At 55.6% G+C, this 21,928-nt stretch overlaps 2 protein-coding genes across 3 annotated transcripts in view; both read right to left on the bottom strand.

Moving 5' to 3' along the window:
- CAPN5 (calpain 5) overlaps nt 1-21,928 on the bottom strand; it is a 93,993-nt gene that overhangs the window by 21,420 nt on the left and 50,645 nt on the right. For both annotated transcript variants that reach the window (XM_090030728.1, XM_090030729.1), the window contains exon 3: nt 18,169-18,300. In XM_090030728.1, the coding sequence (XP_089886854.1) occupies nt 18,169-18,300 (132 nt within the window). The remainder of the gene's footprint in view (nt 1-18,168; nt 18,301-21,928) is intronic.
- OMP (olfactory marker protein) lies at nt 9,298-9,792 on the bottom strand. The gene has a single exon (XM_090031776.1). The coding sequence runs from the start codon at nt 9,775-9,777 to the stop codon at nt 9,298-9,300; it is 480 nt and encodes a 159-aa protein (XP_089887902.1). The 5' UTR covers nt 9,778-9,792.

The following is a 21,928-nucleotide window of genomic DNA, read 5'->3' on the forward strand; positions in this document are numbered from 1 at the left end:
CTGAATGTGTCTACAGGAGGGTGGAGCTGCCTGCAAACAGGCTCAGCAGGGGCTGCAGCAGGTTCTTATAGCAAGGGTTTGTTGCAATGAAGTTTTGGCCCTGACTTTGGTGCGACTCCACCAGAGTCAGTGAAGATTTACACTAGTGGAAGAGAGGAGAACTAGGCCCCCGACACCTGAATCCTATTTATTTACATCATTATCTGGAAGGGCCCTGGAGCCACCCACTTAGCAGTATAATGTGCAATGCTGATGAGCCCTAAATAACGATGTTATTCTGATTAGGCCACAAGGACGAGAGGCATGGGGGGGTCTTGGTGATAAGCACAGACCACAGAGCAGCTCCACAGAGCAGCTCCACAGCTACTGCAGAGCTTGGGCAGGTGCCGGAGCAGATAGGAAAATAGCTCGAAGAATCATTAGCTTGATTAGTGGAACATCAAGAGCATTATAAAGGAGACACAATCGTTACCACCCGTGGAGTGGTGAACAATGAACCATTACATCGACTGCCTTCCTCAGCTGCCTGATTACAGGGGTACAGGCTGTAGCCATCCAGGAAGAGTGCACACCAACTGCAGATGCGTCCTCAGCCTGACGAAGGGTATGTACACCCAAAAGCTTGCAAAGAAGAATTTTTCCAACTATCTGAGTTGGTCTAATAAAAAATACCAGGTTTACCCAAATAAACTTGTCGGCTGCCTGAGGAAGTAATGCCCTTGTTGCCACACTGCGGAGCAGGAATCAAAGCAGGCTGGTTCTATTCTGGACAGAAAATTAGTTTTCCTGCTTAAGATGTGCACCCCGCTTTTTGGGGACTGATTTTTTTGGGAAATGTGTGTGTGATAGGCTAGTAAATATGGCGCCCTCTCTTCAGCACTCCTCATGTTTTCCGCGGCAGCAGCAGAGCATCCAAATGTTGGCGTTAAGTGTTCACGGGAGTGGAGAGACACCTTGAGATATTAATGAGGCCATCAGTATGACAACACATCAGCTTAACTTGATCTCAAATGAGCCCTGATCAATACAGCCTGCACGATGGGAACACCGAGAACCGGGTGCTCTCAGGAGCGCAGTAATTTCCAAGAGCGGCTTCTGCTAATAAAGATGCCTCTTTTTCCTTCTGGGAAGCTGCCAGCAAAGGATCAGATAGCACTGAACAAAATCCCCCCATGAGTCTCTCTTGACTGCAGGCTGTGCTAATAAATTACCATGGCATTAATCAATTCACTATTAATGCAGGCCCTGGGAACTGGTCAAAAGCTTAGCACGGATGGCTTTTCATGGCAGAGAGCAGCCGACCAAGGCAAGCCGATGTGCTAGCTCTGACGCCTGCCTAATGTAAGTGCGGTAAGGAACCACAAAGGTTGGACACCTCCGTTTCCACCTCTTCAGCCTAAAATACTAGTGAAAATATTCAGCACCATGAAGTCAACAGCAGCTTCATGGCATTGGGAGCAAGGCTGGGATCAGGAGGAACTTGGCCAGCTTTTCCAAGCAGCCTTCCCAATGTGCCCTGTGCCAAGCAACCTTCCCAATGTGCCTTGTCCCAAGCAACCTTCCCAATGTGCCTTATGCCAAGCAACTTTCCCAATGTGCCTTGTCCCAAGCAACCTTCCCAATGTGCCTTGTGCCAAGCAACTTTCCCAATGTGCCTTGTCCCAAGCAACCTTCCCAATGTGCCTTGTGCCAAGCAACTTTCCCAATGTGCCTTGTCCCAAGCAACCTTCCCAATGTGCCTTGTGCCAAGCAACTTTCCCAATGTGTCTTGTGCCAAGCAGCCTTCCCAATGTGCCTTGTCCCAAGCAGCCTTCCCAATGTGCCTTGTGCCAAGCAACTTTCCCAATGTGCCCTGTGCCAAGCAACCTTCCCAATGTGCCTTGTGCCAAGCAGCCTTCCCAATGTGCCTTGTGCCAAGCAACTTTCCCAATGTGCCCTGTGCCAAGCAGCCTTCCCAATGTGCCTTGTGCCAAGCAACTTTCCCAATGTGTCTTGTCCCAAGCAGCCTTCCCAATGTGCCTTGTGCCAAGCAACTTTCCCAATGTGTCTTGTCCCAAGCAGCCTTCCCAATGTGCCTTGTGCCAAGCAACTTTCCCAATGTGTCTTGTCCCAAGCAGCCTTCCCAATGTGCCCTGTGCCAAGCAGCCTTCCCAATGTGCCTTGTGCCAAGCAACTTTCCCAATGTGTCTTGTCCCAAGCGACCTTCCCAATGTGTCTTGTCTCTAATCCACGGCAGCCACTGTGGAAGAGGAGAGGAGAGCTGAGGGCTCCATGGCCAAGGTGGCTCCCAGTTTGTTAGATGGTTGGGCCATCAAGTAGTTGCGACCTGGATGCTGGGACCTGGGCTGATGCTACTAAGTGGCTTCATGCTGGGCCAGGAATAACTCTGAAGTGATGAAGGCCGCTCACCGTAGCTGACTGGAGCTGACTCTGATCCAGTGACCAAGAGATGGAAGAGCAGTTTACTATCAAAAACAGCGCCAGGTTGGCATGGGACACTTGAAGGAGTGAGTGCTCCCAGAAACCCCAAACCTGCGGAAGGAGCCATCATGCACCTGGACATTGCTTAATCTACACGGAAGTTGTTGTGAACTGCTCTCCTCCTCGATGCTGAGCTTCAGAGAGCTGGTTTCAGCATCACTTGGGAGACCTCAGAAGAGACAAGAGCCTGTACTGACCGCCTGTGGTCAAGGCGAACAGCAGAGTCAGGAAACATCACCCTGACAGCCCCGTAGCGACCAACCCTACAGGGCCTGGAGACAGGCAAGAAGCCAACACAGGATGAGTGTGCTTTCAGCTAAGTGGTGTGAGAAACACTACAGCACTTGATATTTGTGGAGGCGGGGGAAGACGCTAATCACCCAAGGAAAAAAGCATTACCCTGGGACGCAGCGGATGGGAAAAGCAGTCATTTAAAAGCTGCAATGGAGCCCTTGGCTTAGATGTGGTCTTCACAAAATTGTTTTGCTGGCACAGCGCTGTTGGAGAAAATTATCCCTCCCTGCCCCACCACCATGACGCTCCTGGCAGCGTCCCTCCATGCAGGGACAGAGTATGGGGGACATGAATTTGTAATGAGGGTTGTGGCTTCCCCAGTGGGATTTGCTGCTACCTCCACTGGGACAGCTCCGCTGATGCCCCATGCTTTGACCCTGAATCGGGGGATTTAAGCAAGTGCTTGAAAGTTAAATGTCTGCTCGGGTGCGTTCCTCAGCAGGCCTGTTCGATCTCTCCTCCAGACCTCCCGGGCCTTGTGCTGACAGACCGCTGCCCCTTGGTGCTGGGTAACCAAGGCGAGACCTGGCTTCTGCTGTGTTTCTGGTTTATCACCATTGCCCCCCTCACATCTCGCGTTTTCAGCTGCCAGTGAAAAGAGACTCTCATGGTGCAATCCTCCCCCTTGCTGTGAAGCTAAATGTGACCGAGTCGTTGAACAAGGCTGAAGGCAGAAGGCCCCTTACCTAGCACAGGGATTTGGGGAGAAGACCTTTCCTAGCGGCCCCACACCTGGGTACACTGCTAGATGAAAACCACTCGCATCCCGAGATGCTGCCAGCTTCCCCCGGAGCCTCATCCTCCTCACCTCCCGGCGTCGGAGCCAGCCTGCTCCGGGGATCACAGCTTGGGGGAGCACTGACACGCGTGCAAAGCTAGACCCCTCCACTTGCCACTTGTCTGCTTTGTTCCTGACCCCACGTGGGCAGGTGGATGGCAGGCCAGGGGAGATGAGGGTGACGGGTGTGCGGAGGGAGAACTGCGTTGCGATCAGGGTATCACCAGCAAAGCGCTGGTATGGAAAGTCAGTAGGACGCAGGCAGCTTGGGGGGATCTGGGGAGCCCAGGCCTGCGGCGCTGGGGTGTCTGCACTCGAAGCGATCGCTGCCGCACTGCCGCCGTTGCTCTCCAATGCGCCGAGGCGTCGTGCCGGCACCGCTCAGCGTGCCGGCACCTCCACGCAGGTCCCGGCTCTCCAGTGCTGCCCTCGAAGAGGCACTCCCCTCCTCTCTGCTCCAGCCTGCCCCCCAGCCAGCCATACACCCCTTACCCCATCTCAGCCTCACCCACTTGTGACCCTGTTCCCCCCCCTCTCCACCCCATATGCCTAGTATATCATCCTACTGCACAGCCCCCATTTCAGACCCCCCTCCCCAGCTGACTCCAACTTTGGACAGCTTCCATGAGACATTACGGGATTCAACGTGGTGCGTACCTGGAGGCTGGGGGACAGGCGCACCTAGAGGGAGCAGAGACCAGAGGCAGACAGGGAGGCCTTTGCCCCTGCACAGCTTTGGCGCTGAAGCAACGGCTGGGATCATTGTAGCCCTTCTGTCATTACAGCGCGACACAGAGGGATTTGAGGACAAATCCCAGAGCAGCCTTAGCTGTGGGGTTGCTACAAACACCTCCAGCATCCAGGCTTAAGACTTGCTTAGTAACCAGGGCAGCCAGCAGTGCCCTGACACACGCACACAGTGTGCAGGGAGGGCTGGGGGCACACACACAGCTGGGGTCCAGCTGGTAAACGGGGAGGCATACCTCAAGTCATTTGCTACAGGAAGGTGGGCTGGAAGAGACGCACGGCGGCTATAGAAACCTAGTGGGAATGGTGTGGGCAGGGCCTGGTGGGCCCTGCTTGGTTATCTGCAAGCAAGCTGAGGAAGTACAGGCTGGATGAATGGACTGCAAGGTGGAGAGAAAGCTGGCTGGATCATCAGGCTCAGAGGGTAGTAATCAATGGCCCGATGCCTAGTTGGCAGCTGGTATCAAGTGGCGTGCCCCAGGGGTTGGGTCCTAGGGCCAGTCTGGTTCAATATTTTCATTATTGATTTGGAAGATGGGATGGAGCGCACCCTCAGCAAGTTCATGGATAACACCAAGCTGGGGGGTATAGTAGATACACTGGAGGGTAGGGCTAGGATTCAGAGTGACCTTGATAAATTGGAGGATTGGGCCAAAAGAAATCTCATGAGGTTCAACAAGGACTAGTGCAAAGTCCTGCACTTAGGACGGAGCAATCCCATGCACGGGTGCAGCCCGGGGGTGACTGGCTGGGCAGCAGCTCTGCAGAAAAGGACCTGGGGGTGACAATAAGATGGGTATGAGCCAGCAGTGTGCCCTTGTTGCCAAGAAGGCTAGCGGCATCCTGGGCTGCATTGGTAGGAGCGTTGCAGGCAGATCAAGGGAAGTGATTCTTCTGCTCTTTTCAGCACTGGCAAGGTCACATCTGGAGTCCTGTGTCCAGTTTTGGGCCCCCCCACTACAGAAGGGATGTGGACAAGTTGGAGAGAGTCAAGTGGAGGGTCATGAAGATGGTTCAGGGGCTGGGGCACAGACTTATGAGGAAAGTCTGGGGGAGCTAGGCTTATTTGGCCTAGAGAAGAGAAGACTGAGGGGGAATTTGACTGTAACTCCCTGCAGGGGGGTCAACAGAGGCTGGAGCTGGGCTGTTCTCAGCGGTCGCAGGTAACTAAACAAGGAGCAACGGGCTCAAGCTGCAGCAAGGGAGGTTTAGGTTGGATATTAGGAAAAACTAGGAGGGTGGTAAAGCACTGCAACGGGCTACCTAGAGAATGGCCATCCTTGGAGGTTTTTAAGGTCTGGCTTGACAAAGCCTTGCCGGGGATGATCTAGTTGGTGACGGTCCTGCTTCAAAGCAGTGGGCTGGACTAGATGCGACCTCCTGAGGTCCCTCCCAACCCTAATTTTCTATGCTTCTATAATTTGACCTACCCCTCAGCCCACACCCTGGAGCTCAGGGTCACCTGGGCCAACATATGCATCACTGACTTGCTGTTCACCCTGGAACAGCCCCTCTATTCTCACCGTGACTTTGGCATAGGCAGAGGAGAGGCCGCTTTGGAGAGTTCACCCAGAAACCATGGGGATTAGCGAGTGCTGCGAGAACAAATCAGGTAAGTCACCTCCCCAGTCCTGACACTTTGGCTTACGGGGCTCCCAAATCCTGGAGACGCGACCCTCCATTTAGGATCAAGGTTCCCAGCAGGAGGCCTGGGGTAAGTAAAGCAGGGATGCCGTCAATGCGAGTTCCCAGACCTGATCTTCAACACGATCTCCAGGACAGGCTTTCCCTCTCCCTGCCCCCGTTTACAGAATTACCAATTAGGAGACAAGACATCTGTGACCCTGCAGAAATGATCCTGTGTGGAAGGAGGAACGACAGGATGTAATTTCCTACCTGCAGGTACGGAGCAGGGCTCTCCCATGGGGAGCCCACGGCTTAGACGGGGAGGGTTTCATATGAGATCTGGGGAGAGTATGGGCGAAACCCTCCTCTGCAGAGGACTTGGACAAGGTCAAGGCCTTGCACATGGCCAGATCCTCAGCTCGCATAAACCAACAGACCTAGGCACACACAAACACACACACTCACACACCCCAAAAAGGCCTAAACATCCAAATAAGCATCCTGCACCAGAGGCCAGCACCCTGTCTCAGGCTGTGGGCTGGTATAACTCAGCTCCAATGCAACATGGACCACGTAGCTCCAGCGGTGCATCAGTGGCCGGGGGGGCTTTCCTCACCCCCTTCCCAGGGCCAGGCAGCTGATGCCCACCAGCTGGAAGCCGTGCCCAGGCTGCAGCCGGGGAGCAGGGAACGCGATGGCAGTGCAGATGCAGCTCCCAGCTGCCTGGCTCTGATGTGGACTCGGGGAAAGACCCTGGCACTACTGCACTGCTGAAACCACTCGACCTGCGCTGGGCTGGGAGAAGCAGCGGTGGTGCGGGTGCAGCCCCGGCGTAGCTCGTTGCTGCCTGGCGCGAACATGAGCACCGGAGCAGGCATAGGCAAAGCCTCCCAGCTTTGCCAGCAGGATCCAGTGGCTCCGCGGGCCAGACGTGGCCCATGGGCTGTGTGTTGCCAACCCCTCCAAGACACGTTTACAAACTTCATGATTTATTAGAGGGAGCCGGGGGGGGAAATCACCTAGAAAAATACTTGTGGGTTGAAACACACAGTGGCTTCTCCTTTATTGTGTATATGCTATGGGCATTTTAAACAAGAGACACTGGGTCAATGGTGGACACGCACAGTCTCCGCTGCAGGGGATCCATAAGGACAAGGCTTTTATATTGCACTGCACACACATGCACGCCCAGCAGCATGGAAGTCAATGAAGGAATAGCAGGGTGCCCGTACAGAGCTGTGACCAGCGCATCGGTGACGAAGGCTTTGTAGTGGCTAAGGTGACACTAGACATGTGGGTGTCAGGGGAACGTGCCTATTAGAAACCCACATAAACCATGGCCCGGGGCTCCAGGACTAAACATGGGAAGCTCCTCTTCCTGTTGACTGGGTGCACTCTTGCACAAGGGCCTGGCTGTGGACAGAGACACGTGCAGAGCTTCACAGGATTCAGGGAGGCAATTCGGAAAATAGTGTCCCCCCCCAAAAAAAAAAATCAAAAAAAAAAAATCACTCAACACTTGCAGAGCAGGAGACGAATGCAGAGCGGGAGACGAATGCAGGCTGCCACTGTATTCTGCAGCAGCACAGGGGGGGACCATGGACCTGCTCCTGGTGGGACCAGTCTGCCTCCCAGCACTGTGGGGAACGCAGCTTTTTGCAGCCCAGGACAGGGGGGCAGCCCCAGCTTGCCTACCTCTCCAGCATGTTCCTGCCCCAAACCGCTGCCAAGAAATCCAGTGCCTCCTGCTCCACTTGCTTCCACCGTCGTCTGGCACAAAGTCCCAACCTCACTTTTGACAAAGGGGTGAACTCTTCCCCCTCCTTTACAGTGAAACTTTCCTACATCGGAGGACCCGTGAGTGATGAGGATGAAGCGGAGGTGGGTTTGTCACCACCGAGGCTCTTCCGAGGTCTTGGTTTGCATGCAGAGTATGTAGCTTTAGAGCAACTCCTAATGCTGTGTCCTCCAAACACTTACTCACAGGTGCACCTTGACTGAGGACCAGGGGACCAGCAATAACGATCCTTAGCACTTCCCTAGACTTCCTGCACTCTTTGACAAAGGAGGGTAAGATAGCACCACCTCCAATTTACAGATGAGGCAAACTGAGGCACAGAGCAGCCCACTGACAGCAGTACAGCCAGGAAAACCACGGTCCACTGACTTCCAACCCTGCAGCCTTCCCTCTGGACCATGCAGCTCCTGCGGACACCCGGGACACAGCTCCGTGCCTAGTTTAAGTGTTAGCAGGGCACTTTTTGGGGCAGAAGAAGTGCCTTACCCTATGGCTTGAAACATCCTGTCCAAAGTCACAGCACTGTACACCAGGTTATTAATTAATATAGCTCCCCGTGCTTTCATATACCTGTACTGTACATGCATGTATTCTACAAAGGGGGAGCACTGAAAAAGACTCACACCTGGGTCTGGCCTATAAAGGGTTACATATGTTCAGAAAACCTCTTGCTCCTGCCCTTAGAGCTTCTCCAGCTCTGGATGCTGCAGTGGATTTATTTTCCAAGCGATTTCAGCTAGGAAAATCCCCAGGCAGTAACAGCGCTCTGCCTGTGTCCCAGTAACGCGAAGGCATAGAGAGGCACTTGCTGCTTGCAGGGAAGAGATGAGCCACTGAGATTAACAGCAGACTAAATCCTCAAGTTATTGCCCAGGGGTGGACCAGCGGGTCTGCAAGAGGCACAGCTGTCCTGGGGCTCCGGGTGCATTCATTTCCTGGGTGATCGGAGACACTTTTTGAGCCTGATGTTCAGAGAGGCAGAGCCCTGCAGCTCCAGCTGAAGGCAAAGCAAACCCTGCAGATGCTTCACAGGACTCAGAGAGGCATCTCGGAGAACAGTGTCCCCCCCCCAAAAAAATCACTCAACACTTGCGCGGAGGCTGGCTTTGAGCTTCAAATACAAAGTACTGCTCCCTGGGGCTGTCCCTTTCTTCACCGGGCCACCGGCTGGAGGGGGCTTGGAGTATTTCCACCGGACCTTCAGCTTCCAGGCAACGTGGCTGGCTGGGATGGACCAACCGAACAGGCGCGCCTGCTCCCCGCTCAGCCGAAGAGCTTGCAGGGCTGAACGCTAGCAAGCGACACGGCGCGCTACGGCTCCCAAAGCGAGAGCTCGCTCCGTCACATCGGCTGCAAGCTGCGGCATGCGCCAGGGGACGTTTCTCCGCGGGCGGGTGGGTGGGGGATCCATTTTACTGTTACTTGGCTAATCTCAACATGATAAAGGTCAGCTGCCTGTCAATGGGACACTGTCCCTTTCATCAAAAAAAAAAAAAAAAAAGAAGTGACTGATCAAAGCATAAAGAAAGAAACACGGAGGGAGAGATCCCAGGCGCCGGGGAGCTGCCCAGGATCAGCCTTTGAACACGATGGAGCATTTGAGGTGGGCGGGTTCGAGGCCATCGGCAAAGGCCAGAAGGAAGTACATCACCTTGCGGATCCTGGCCAGCTCGTTGAGCCTTTCCCCGAACTCCTGGGCGTCCGCCTCGTTGTACTCCACCTCCTTGACCTCTGGCTTCTTCCAGAAGATGCCAGCCGGCTCCAGCAGCTGCCGGGTCATGAGGTTGGTGAGGTCGGGGGTCCAGTGCTGGGAGATGCCCGTCACCGTGACCTTGCCGGGCTTCCCCAGCCGGACCCTCCAGCGGAGGAAGCGCAGGTTGTGCTGGCGCACGAAGTCCACGCGGTAGACGTACTCGTTGGGCCGCAGCAGCTTCTCGCCGTCCTGCGGCCGCTCGCTCCTCTGCTGCAGGCTCTGCACCCGCAGCCGCATGCACTTGGTGAGCTGCTCGTCCAGGGCGAAGGGCAGCTCCAGCTCCGCGGCGCCGGCAGCCATCGCCTCTGCTTCTCTCCTCCCCGGCTACCTTCTCGGCAGCGTCTGACTCTCCGAACGGGCCGCCCTGGGAAAACAAATGCCAGCGCCCTGCCTCGCCGGTCCCAGCGGTGCTAGGCAACCCGGGTCAATGACGCAAAGAGCCCTGGGGGGTTTCCTCTGGGTGCCCTCTCATCTCATTTGCTGAGGAGGAGCAGATCCTGCCACCGCGCGCTAATCTGTAGGGAAGGGATCTCTAATGTCAAGCTCCCTGACGACCGCCCCCGCGAAAGCTGGAGCACAGTTGTTTATAGTGAACCGAGGGCTCCTGCAGCCAGGCCATCGTGGCAAAGCGGGCGTGGGGGGGCAGCAGGATGCCAGGGGGACGCGGCTCTCAGGACCACCTGTTTTTTTTCGTGGCCATCCATTTGAGGGGCCACGCCAGGGTGGGAGCAGCAGCCTGGCCCTACTGCATCTGAAGTGGAGGGGCTGCTTCCCGTGACGAGGCAGGTGCACGACGGGCTGGCAGCACGTCCCCTCCACCCCCCGCGGGTTGGGGGGCTCCAAAAGGCAGCATCCCTTGGAGGGAGGTTAATGCTGCCCTGGCCCCTCAGCCCCATCAAGCCAGGAGCCTGATCTCCAGGACTTTGCCCACGTGGGTGGGAGCAAGCGCACTGGCTCCGTGCCCTGTGAACGTCACGGGACAGGCCTGATGCCGATGAGTCTGTCCTGTCCCCTTGTGGGACAATCAAAGGGCCCCACATTTCAATCATCAGAGCGGTGTAGCGCCTGCCAGGGCACGGTATCACCATGGAGGATACCACAGCCTCACATCCTAGTACTGTCAGCTCACTACTCACTCAGGCTGTGCGAAACACCACCGTTTCGTTTCGATGCCCGTTTCACCGTTTCGACAGGACGGTGCTTCGTTTCGTTGTTGCATTTCGTTTCGAAGCACTGTCCCGTTTCATTTCGTTACAACTGTTTCGACGTGTTGCCTATAGGCTATAACGGGGAATTACAAAAATGCCTAAGACGCTGTCCTTTCTTGCCTGATTTGGATGAAAATGGCAGGGATCGTATCGCCCCTTCTGAGGGCATGAAGCCTGCCAAGTTTCAAGGAGATAGGTGCAGAGGTTTCTTGGAAACTGCACCTCAAACTGCAGAAAGCAAAACTCGTGACACTCGCCGGCAGTGGCAGCCTGTCACCCGGCATGCAGATCCAGGGGCCCGCACCCCCCAGGAGGCCTGCGGGGTCATGCCAGACTCCTCCCGGGGGTGCGGGCCCCGGGTCTGCACCAGATGACAGGAGGCTGCTGCTGCCACCTGGGACTGGTGCTGGGCGCATCCTGCACCCAGCACCGGGGAAGACTGAGGCTGCCGCTGGCCTTAGGCTCTCTCCTGCCTCCCGGCACCGGGCTGCTTCGAAACTCGAAATGTTTCGAGTACCCTCATTTCATTTCCAAGCTGTTTTGAAGCTTTTCGTTTGATTGCAAATTTGCTGTTTCGAGCAAAGCCCTACTACGTGCAAGGCTGACACGCAGCCATGCACCAGCATCTCTCCGCCCTTCATCATTTGCCACTGGACCGACAGGGCAAAAGTGCTCTCAGATCCTATTACTAAAGAATAAAGAACAAGAAAAACAATCAAGAGCTCGTGCGTGAAAAGCCACCAAGGTTGGGAGCTCAAAGTCCTGGATCGTGTGACCGTGAACACTTTGGAGCACGTCACGTTTTCACAACTGAAAAGAGCCAGGACCAGAAGTGAGGTCTAAGAAACCAGCCCCCTTCCTGCTGTTTGCTTCGCTGGTGTGCTAGCACATAAACAGCTTTGGCAGCAACTTTTCAACCAGCCCAGGGGTTTGAAAGTTAAATATGCATTTGATTACCCTGGAGAAAATGCCAGAGCTGTGCTGCGCACGGTAAAGGCGCAAGGACTGTGCAGAGAGTGATCTGAACTGCCACCGGTCTTTGACCTCCTCGCCTGTCAATGAAACAGGGCAGGACATGGTGGGTCGGGGTGGGGGAGTGAGGAGGCTGTGCTGGTCCTGAGCGTTTCCCCTGCCCGGCGCTGAGATTTCAAGCTACAAGCAATAGTAGGATAATGTAGCGGGAGCATTCAGAGCGCTGCTCTTGTTACAGAGTCATTCTTCCCCGCACGGCATGCCCCTCGGCGAGGGTCTGAACACGACCCTGTGCTGAATCCTAGTCCAACTTCCACTGAGCAACCCGCTGAGCTCCTCCACACATCAGCCACAACCCCCTCGTCCTGCAGACATGCCAGTGAAGGAAAGGGAAGTGCCGGGCAGGCCATTCCCGGCATCCCCTCCTGGAGTTGAACGTGGGACGATCTGACCGGACACAGGATCCTCCTCATGAAGTGGCCCAGAGCTCGGATGCCAGGCTCCCTGCCATCCATAGGAAGCCATCTCAGGGGCACGTGCCACCCCAGCACAGATGACTAGTTTCCCCCCAACTAGATGCTCCCAGCCCCTTGAAGACACAGAGGGAATCCACCGGGGAGCTAATGCAGGGACTCTTCTCTACCAGGGTGCCGGGGCACTCTGGGGTGCCACCAGATCCTTTGAAGGGTGCCCTGAACTGTGAGGACATAAGCAGATAAGCTAAGCACGTAAGTGCAGGCTCAGCTTTGTCCCTGCCTGGCCCCTTCGCAAGAAGCTAAGCACCTGTAATCTATGAATTAGCTTTTGAAACTGGTTGACGCTCAATTCACAAAAGCTACGGAGTGGGGGGACCTCGAGTCCCATGAGGTCGAGAGCCACCGAGCTAATGCCACCATGGGCTGATATTCCTGTAGGGCTTTGCGGGAAGAGGTGCCTCCGATACCCTTTTCCAACCTTCCTCGTTTTGATCAACCGGTGTTTTGGTGGCATCCATCACGGCAGCCCCCCCGGACCAAGCCGCCGGCAACACACACGTGGGAAGACCGAGGCTGCTGCCTACCCCAGCCACCACGGCTCTCTACCCACTGCTAGGAGGAGGAGGCCCCAGGGACTCAAAGGCACGTGGCGCGTGACACGTGCGCTCTGCCGAGGCAGAGGATGAGTCGGAAGCTGCTTCCCAATTACATCCATAACAGGCCTCCCAGGGACCTGGGGGGAGGAAAGGAAAGTGCATGAAATGGCAGTCTCCTGGGGACCACGCAGTGCTGCTCCATCTTGTTCCTTTGGAGGAATTCGTCCCCCAGTTCAGCGCCATGGAAAAAACTCTGTTTATCGGCCCTCTCAAAACCCAGGGAGCTGCAGACACTTTCCACCCTATCTAAAATAGAGCTGTGGGCACAGGAGGTCCAGTTCTGGTCTCGGGCTGGTAAAAATCCCCCATCCTTGGAGGCTTTCAAGACCCGGCTAGACAAAGCCTTGGCTGGGATGATCTAGTTGGGGATGGTCCTGCTTTGAACAAGTGGTTGGACTAGATGACCTCCTGGGGTCCCTTTGAACCCTCGTCTTCTATGACTTCATGATTTTCTATGATTTTAAACCATAGATCAATGAAATCAAACCAGTGTTGGGGCAGAGTCTGGCTGGACACCTCCAACCTGTTCCTTCGGTGACCTTGACTATCTAGGTGAACATTTCCCCATACCCTGGAGCCTTGATCTGGGTGGGTCTCTTTTGAGTCTAAAGACGGAGGGGTTTGCTTTCTTTCTGCTCTGCCTCTATCCTTATATTAGCTGATTGATTGGGAACAAATTCTGCGATGATAGTACACAGCGATACGCTACTGTCCCTTCAAACAGTTGGTGAACACCACAGTGGTGCTCACCACGTCCTCCAGTGTAGGAGCAGGCAGAGGCCGGTCTGAGCAGCAGCGTGTCTGCAGAGACACCCGACACGCGTGTGCACGTATATAGTAAATGTAAGGCAGGTACTCCACTTATCGGCATAATGGGCAAGCGCGTAATTCCTGTAACAGCCCGAAAAAATGCCAGTCCCGGTTGTTGCCCACTGCTTAGATTATAACAAACTGGTTGCCTGCTTGCTGGTTACGTGCACAAACCACTTAAATGTATCCAGTTTGTAAATGAATGGCACAGGACTCCAGTTAATTGCCCCAGACACAGCGAAGGGGAAATAGCTCAAAGTGCTGCTATTAGCAGCTTTGGAAATGATGGGAACTACTTGGCGTCTCATACTTACTGCGCATTGCCCGCAGGTCATGGGTGGCTGTGCTGATTTTGGAAGGAGCATGGAGCAAGGAAGCACTCAGTGTAAGGCGGTGATTACCAGTCAGGGTGTTGCAGTACCCCAAGGTGCTGCACGATCCTTTTAAAGGAGCCACTGAAAGGCATGCATGTAAACACCTACCCAATTCACAAGATAAAGCCAGAGATTTCAAACAGGACTCTGCAGCGTCAAAAATACGCTGACCTCTTGCGGTTTTCCTGAGCTCCTTGCAACAGAGGAACTGCTCTATTATTTTTGCGTCGTCAAGAAACGAGCATAAACTTCAAGACGGCGTTTTCCAAGGGGTGCCTCAAGTCTCACGTGGCGTGCCTTGAGTACAGCAAAGGGTGCCCCGAGTCTGTTGTGCCGCTCGCGCCATTCAAATGGCAGTCCCCATGGGAAGCACCCAGTTGAGAGATCTTTAGCCCCAGAAAACAGCCCAGGTTGTAACAGCTGGACCCCCAACCTAGATTGTCTCCTGCATCCTTCTTGAAGGCTGGGTAGTGCCAGGATGCAGGGGTTGGGTCAGCCCACTGAAGGAAGGGTGGTCATATCCAAGCGTGGACTGAAACAGCCTCCAAATGAAGGACCGACTGAACCCAGTGGTCTGTGCTGGAGCCGTCAGGCGCCCTTAGAGAAATCACATGCTGCCACGGCAGGCTGTGCTGCAAGATTCCCAAACCGCTTGGGGAAACTGAGGCACGGGCCTGTGAACAGATGAGCCTGAAGTCACCCTGGGCAGAGCTGGCCACAGAGCGCAGCTCTTCGCTCCAACTGCAGGACTCCCCCTCCTCCATACCTGTGTGCCTTCAACGGGCCAAACCTCAGGGGAGCAGGGCTCAAGGAGGGAAACAACCCCTTGCCGGACAGGGCAGGCCGTCCTCCATTGTCATCAGTGGGCTGAAGGACCACCGGGGCTCAGAGACCTCACCCAAGTGGCTGGGACCACACTCAGGTTAATTATTCCTGGCTTGGTCAGTGTCTCCTTAGGTCTACGCAGCCGCTTTGGTCCCCACGTGCTCTCTTAGGCACGGCGATGTTCCTAAACCCATAGCCCCGGCTCACCGAAACGATCGTCCTCAGCCACCACAGAGCACTCGCCGTAGGGAGATCTCAAAGCACCTTACAACGGCATCGTTTCACAGACGGGGAGACTGAGGCAGAGGTGGGCACCGTCATTCAACGGGCCACTAGCAGAGCCACAAACAGCACCTGGGTCTCCTGAGTTTCAGCCCAGTGCTCAATCCGCCAAGCCAGGGCTGTCCAGGGCTGGAGGCTGCACACCCCGCAGTGTACGCTCCTCCTGGGCCACGTGCCACGTGGACACCCCTTCTCTGCATGGCCATCCCAGGCCACAGGCTCCTCTGGCACCCCAAGCTGTCACAGCCTTGGCACCTGGGGCAAGAAGCAGAAGCTGGAGGAGAAGGGGGGAGCCCGGAGACCCCGGCTGCTGCTGCAGCCTGGGCAATGGGGGTGGCCAGGTGAGAACCCGGGGCCAAAAACTAACCCCTTGTAGGCCACATATGACCTATGGGCTGCCGGCTGGACAGCCATGGGCTAAGCCACATAAAATCGATTAAGGGTGATGGGTGCCCCTCTTGTTCTGCAAGCCTTTCCAAAAAGGATGCCTCAACCAGGCTGAGTCAAATTCTAGCAGCCTTGTGATATACCCCAGGTCAGACGAGAGGATCCAGTGCTTCCTTCAGGCCTTAAAAAGCCGGACTCTCACTGAGGTGTGGATCTGGCCAGATCCCCTAATGGCTACAACCTGGCCCAGGTTACTAGGAAGATGAGGGCTCAGACAGGATCCTAGCTGCTGCCCCAGGCTTGAAAACAATCCTGTCCAAATAAAAAGAGGATAAAAGCAGCAGGTAGGTAGGGGCCCCTGGGAATCGCTGGCTTGGAAAATGATGAGCTACAAACGCACACAACACAGCGTGCCAAGGGAGGAGTTGCGGTGAGACCAGCGAGCTGAAATAATGAGCTCTCTAATGGGCCCCCAGCCCTGGTCCTCCAGGGCAGGGCTGGAAGTGAATGGCAAAGGGGAAACGAGGTTGGTACAGCGCACTTGGCCTCCTCCAAGCACATTTTAAACAACAACGAACAGCAGGGATCTTGCATCACACAGAAAAGGGCCTGAAAGGCTGGGAGATGGAGGGAGCAAGGTCCTCGCTGACGGTCCAGAGCGCGCCTGGTTCTCAGACCCACAATGAGCCTGCAGGGGACCGCGACACTCGAGCCTGCTTCAAATACGAACCCCCAAAGCAGAGCTCTGGTTCGCTTGGTGCTAGCGGGCTCAGCCGACCTGCTTCGAGCAGGTCTAACCAGGTGCTAAATGGCGAGTGTCGAGCTTGGGCTGCCGCATCAGAAGAAAGGGGAGATCAGTGGAAATCTTAAGCTGCGCTGGGCTTTGAGCCGACTCTTACCCAGCACATCCCGTGCTGCCGCAATGAGGGCCTGTACAGCAATGCCGCTTAGTCTATATTGCACAACCCCCCCCACCCCAGTGACAGGTTCCCAGCCCACGAGAGACCTCCGCTTTTAGGAAGAGGGCATCCTACATGGATGAACAGAGCTGGACTAGAGGTCCCTTCCAGCTCTATGATTCCCCTGGGATCCTTGATAGACAATAAGCAACCTCCCCAGAGAGCTAGAGCACAAGAGACGCTGTTAGAGACCACCTAGTCCAAGCCCCTGTTCAAGGCAGGCACATCCCTATCCAGACCATCCCATATGAGGGTTGTCTAAACAATTCCTAAAACTCCAGAAACAACCATCACACAACCAGAAGGAACATAGCTCAAGGACACTGACACCACCCTAACCTGCCACAGGTAAAGCAAGGGGACAAGGGCATTGTCAACATCCTGCCACGGCGAGGATGTTATATATACTTGATAACCACGGAAGAGAGCCAGACTCCCTACTACAGAGCAAGGCAACCCTGCCCCATAGTCGGTACCCATCGGACCACAGGGGAAATCCCTTCCCGACCCCAAAAGTGCTGATCGGCCTGACCCTGAGCAACGGGGCAATGCTCTCTAATCAGGAAGTGCGGGGTTTCAGTTCCAGCAGGAGCACGGGCCCGCTCCAGGCAAAGGTGCATTAGACTGCAATCCAGAATTTGAGGGGAAGGCAGCAGCAAAATGTCTTTCTGGCGTCATCCCAGCCACACTGCCAAGATCACAGCCAGGACACCAGGACTTGTTGCATCTCTAACAACAGACCAAAACTGCAAGGAGGAGCAGCAAACATCTCCTGAAGTTAACCCAGCTAATGAGCTGCTTGCCTCGAGCAGAGCCCTTGCAATACAGGGGCGAGCTCAGATCAGAACAGCCGAAGCTCGTGCTGCAGGGAGTCGGGTGCCCTGCTCCGTGACCAGAGACCCTGCATCCTCTCCCAGCAGCTGTGACCTGGCAGGGCTGTGATCTGGGCAGGGCTCCACCTGAGCAAAGTTAAAGCATCATGCTAGGGCACATGTGCTGCTTCCCTCCACTGCCTTTAGTGGGCACTGGCACCAGCACTGGGAAAGCCTTGTGCCAGCTTCTGTGTGTGGCACAGCCCGACTGGCACCTGGAGCCTTTGCCTTTCTGAACAGACCCTTGCTCAACCTCCTCTCTTATGTCCTTTGCAACCTCCTCTCCTATGTCCTTGTGCAGGGCTAAGCCACGGTCCTTGTTTGTTAGCTGTGCCATCTCCCCTCTCGAGGCTGTGGTAGGAGGAGCAGACAGCACATGAGATATGCCAAATCTCCCCCTTGTAGTTAACACTGCCAAGGCAATGTCTGCCTTGGGCTCCGTGTCCAAGCAGTGCAAAGCCAGACACCACCAAGAAGGAGGGCGTAGTGCAAATAATGAGGGAGAGACCAAAGATGAGGCCCAGTCAAAAGTCCGGCTCTAAATCTCTTGTGATTTGAAATCTTTGAAATCCAGGTGCCCCGTGCACTGCTCCGGGGGCGCGGGGAGGTGCTCATGTTAATGTACTGAAATCAAGGCCTGGCCATAATTTTGAGGACGCTCACAAACACCAGGCGGGGGGGATCAGACCAATAGTACGTGCACCGCGCTGACACAGAGGGCATGTTCCCCAATTCACCCTGGTTAATTGAGATGAGGAACGGTACGCCAGGGCCTGTGTCAGCCTCCGAGGCTGCTGCTGAGCTTCCCCAGCCCAGTGCGAGGCGGGGGCTCTGCGAACCTGCCTCCGCCGGGCTAAGCAGGCTCCTTACCTTCTGCCACAAGGACTCCCGGGAGGCCAGAGATGAGCAGGCGGCCACGAACCAGCAGTTCCCCACCTGGCCCTGGTGCAAGTCATGGGAGCTGATTCCATCCACGAAGAGGTAGGGGTCGTCGCAGATCTCCTGGGGAACGGAGAGGAGACAGGCACGGTGAGTGGGGAGAAGAGCTGGGAGCAACGGGGTCTTCACGTCTAATCCCCATCACGCCACACCCCCAAATCGCAGGTTAGCCCTGCGGGGTGACACAGTCACCCTATATGGAGTCCAGGGCCAACTTCTGCTCCAGGCTGAGCCGGTGGCAATCGAATCCTTCAATGGGAGTGCTCCAGACATCCCCCAGTTCACTACGGTAAGTATAAGCACACATTTAACCTTCAGCTCATGGGGAGCCCTGTTGACTTTAGTAGCACGACTCATGAACTCAGGTACTGGAGGCTGTATTGGGAACATACCCAGGTACAGCCCAGCACCATGAAGGGGAAATGGAGCTTGCTGGACTGTTACGCTGCTGCAGGAAGTGCTAGGCAGTGCTGGTGCCATGAAGGCCTTGCTGGAGTATGAATTAATGCAACCGCTGATCAGTACATACACAAACCACACAGAGGCCCTCCTAATAGCATGAACCAAAGCTGGCCTCACTGGAGCTGAACCGGACATACCACATATGCCTGGCAGGGAAGTGATGGGAAAGGAGTTAGTCTTTATAGGTGCCTCATCATAAGGCCAACGTACAGAAGATGGCTTAGACCCATACAGGACACCAAAACAGAGACCAGAACAACCAGGGAAAGAGGGGTCCCTAGCAGGTGGGTAAGTTGCACTATTTGGTGAGAAGTAGGATGTGGATGCTCTCACCTAATCCTGGTTTAGTAACAAGTGAGAATTGGGATGTGAATGCTCTAAACATGTTTGCTGGTGCATAAAGATGGGCCTGGGAACCCGCAATACTTTGCGCTGGGTTCAGGTCATTGGTTCTCAACCTTTCGAGACGCGAGGCACCGCTCGGAAAACGCCACCTCTGAGTTTTCTTTTTTTGGCCTGGAAGCTAATTACTCCCCCGATCACAGACCTGGATTGCACTTCTAGCCTTAAAACATCTGGCTTCAGCTTCCAGCTGTTGGATCCAGCCCGTGTCTGCTGGATGTAGACAATGACCGTGTCAACGAGAGCTGAGCGCTGAGCCGCTATTATTTTCCTGCTCCGTTGTGGATTTCCACAGAAAATATGAGACCGATTGTGTGTTGCGTAACAGAAAACAGCTGTGAAAACCATGAAATCTGGCTCTCGGCCTAGGAGGCTAATGCAGACGAGAGGGGATGCGATAGGCGATAGAGCGCTATGAGCTGGGGGCTGGCGGGAGCACCAGGGACCGCAGCTGCCGGTCTGCCCCTCGTGGGTCAGACCCCTCTGCAGAGCTAGGTGGGAGGCAGGAGGGAGCAGACGGAGACCTGGAGCTCAGCGGTCTGGGTCTCCCGGAGAAATCAGTGCTGCTTTCCTGGGGGCCGTGGGGGTAGGAGGTGCTGGTTCTTCTCTCTCTCCCTTCAGCTCCCCAGACCTTTGTCCTTCCCCTGCCCCGGGGCCTGGGCTGCAAGGCAGACACCCGAGAGGCTTGCAGCTTCCAGGAACGGAGAAGAGCCTAAGCCGGGGGAGAAAGGTGCCTCTCCCTACCGCCGAGAGGTCCTTTCTACACAACTGCTCTCCAAGGACCTGTGCCCCCCTTGTTACACCTAGGCTGTAGCAGCGAGGGCCTTTTTAGCTACCCTGGAGATCTTCAAAAGGAGACTGGACAAGCACCTTGCTGGGGCGATTTGACCCCACCAGTCTTCCCTGCCCAGAGCAGGGGGGATCTCACGCGGTCCCTTCCAGCCCTAAACTTCTGTGCACCCATGTACCCCAACCCAAGAGAGGCAAATCTAGCCCCGAGCATCCCTCAGCAGAGCTCGAGCCACTGCCATCATGTGGGATAGTCACTAGAGGGAGACAAGAGCACAGGCACCGAGCCCGTGTATCACACCGGCACAGGAACAGGCTGGTGGGGAGGATGCTGTGATATTAAATTTACTAGGGACTGGAAAGCGGAGCTGCTTTTACACGGGGTGGCCCAATCCCACCTCAATCCCCGCCTTAGCAAATGGCTCCGGGGACAGCAAGTGCCACCTGCAGCGCGAGCCCTTCGGGGTGCCTTTAACTGTGTTTCCTACCTGTCGGGCCCGATTCTGCTCCCACCGCCCATGGCGACTCCAGGGTAACCTGCAAGTCAGGGAAATCACCCTGTATTGACCGCTCCTGGCTTCAGTGTCTAAGCGTGGAGATGGCCTTGCTGGGAAGTCCTCAGCAGTGCCTCGTGCAGGAGCCGAGTGGGCACTGAGCTCGTGTCCACACCAGCATGGGCAGGGAGCCGGTTTCCAGCTTGAAGGAAAGCTCCTGAGCTGGAGCCTGTGCGCCCGTTCAGGCTGGCAGCCCCAGGTGCCGCGAGGACATGTGTCGGGCACGTACTCTACAGGGAAAATGCAGACATGGGTTTGGTCCCCCGCTAAGAGGCAACCGCGGAAGCTAATCAGCTGCTCCTTCCCCCTCCACACGCGGTCTGTCGCTGGTAATTACAGTCTCTCCCTGGTGCATTTTAGTAGGGAAACAATTGATAATCTGATAAGACGGGGATCTGGTCAGGTCCCTGTCCACAGCGTGGGTAATCAGCTCCTGTTTAAAACAGACTCCTCCAGCTGCATCGGGAAGATTCAAGGAGCCGCAGTGCTCCACCGCCAGTTAAATGGGTCGCACCAGGCCAGGGGCTCACCGACACAATCCCTGGCCACGTAACTGTGACCGGTGGGGGCCGTGGCTGCGACCTGCCAGTAGGCTGGGCAAGGTGCAGCAAAGGCCACGTCTCCCTGGCAGAGGCAGTGCTGCTACAGCCGGTGTTACGTTCCCTTCCCCGCTGCAGAAAAAAGCCCGCTCCCGAAGTGCAGTGGCACGTTCAGCCTGGGGCTGCCAGCCCGAATGGGCACACCGGGTTGAGCTCAGGTGCTTTCCTTCAAGCTGGAAACTGGCCCCCTGCCTACGCTGGTGTGGACACAAGCTAAATGCCGGCTCAGCTGCTGGCAGTCTTGCAAAGCCTTGCAAAACCCGTAATTCCTTCTGACCCCAACGCCTTCTCCCGCAGCGCCTGGGGAAGAGCCCTGGAGCAGCTCAGCTCACTGCGGCATGGAGACCCAACAGCATATGCCCTCCAAAGTCCTAGTGAGGCCCTTCTCAGGACAGCACCAGGGAAGATGCTGCAACTTGGATAGGGCTCTGCTCCTGCCTGGGCTAGGCCAACTCGATCAGCTGAGTTGCATCAGCAGCAAACACACTCATCTCCCCAGACCAACCTTTTGTTCATCCAACTCCCATTAAAATGAACGAGGATTTGCAGAGACCATGGGATGAGGTCCTGCTCATCTCCGAAGCAGCGGTATTTGTACAGCCTGGGGCTTAGCTTCATCACCTCCCACTTGCCCTGCAGCTCTGAGAGGGGAACTCTGCCTTTCCTCCCCTGGGGAGTCCGTCCGCCAAGCAGCAGATCACAATCTCCTCCCCACGGGTAGGATGAGGAGGGGAGCACGCAAATGCATGACCCTGAACTTCTGCCCTGCCCATTAGAGGATGCGGCCTTGCTCAGCTCACCGTGTCCTCTGCATCTACCAAGAAGCATCTTACTGACATTGAAAAGCCAGAAAGTGCCCACCGCGCTAGCCTGAATCCCCAAACC

The sequence above is a fragment of the Crocodylus siamensis genome, chromosome 1, assembly GCF_052110815.1.
Source record: "Crocodylus siamensis isolate JL-2025a chromosome 1, ASM5211081v1, whole genome shotgun sequence".
Classification (NCBI taxonomy): domain Eukaryota; kingdom Metazoa; phylum Chordata; order Crocodylia; family Crocodylidae; genus Crocodylus; species Crocodylus siamensis.

What these genes read in the sequence shown, in the direction of transcription:
- OMP (XM_090031776.1), bottom strand. Translation starts at nt 9,777, where the DNA reads ATGGCTGCCGGCGCCGCGGAGCTGGAGCTGCCCTTCGCCCTGGACGAG.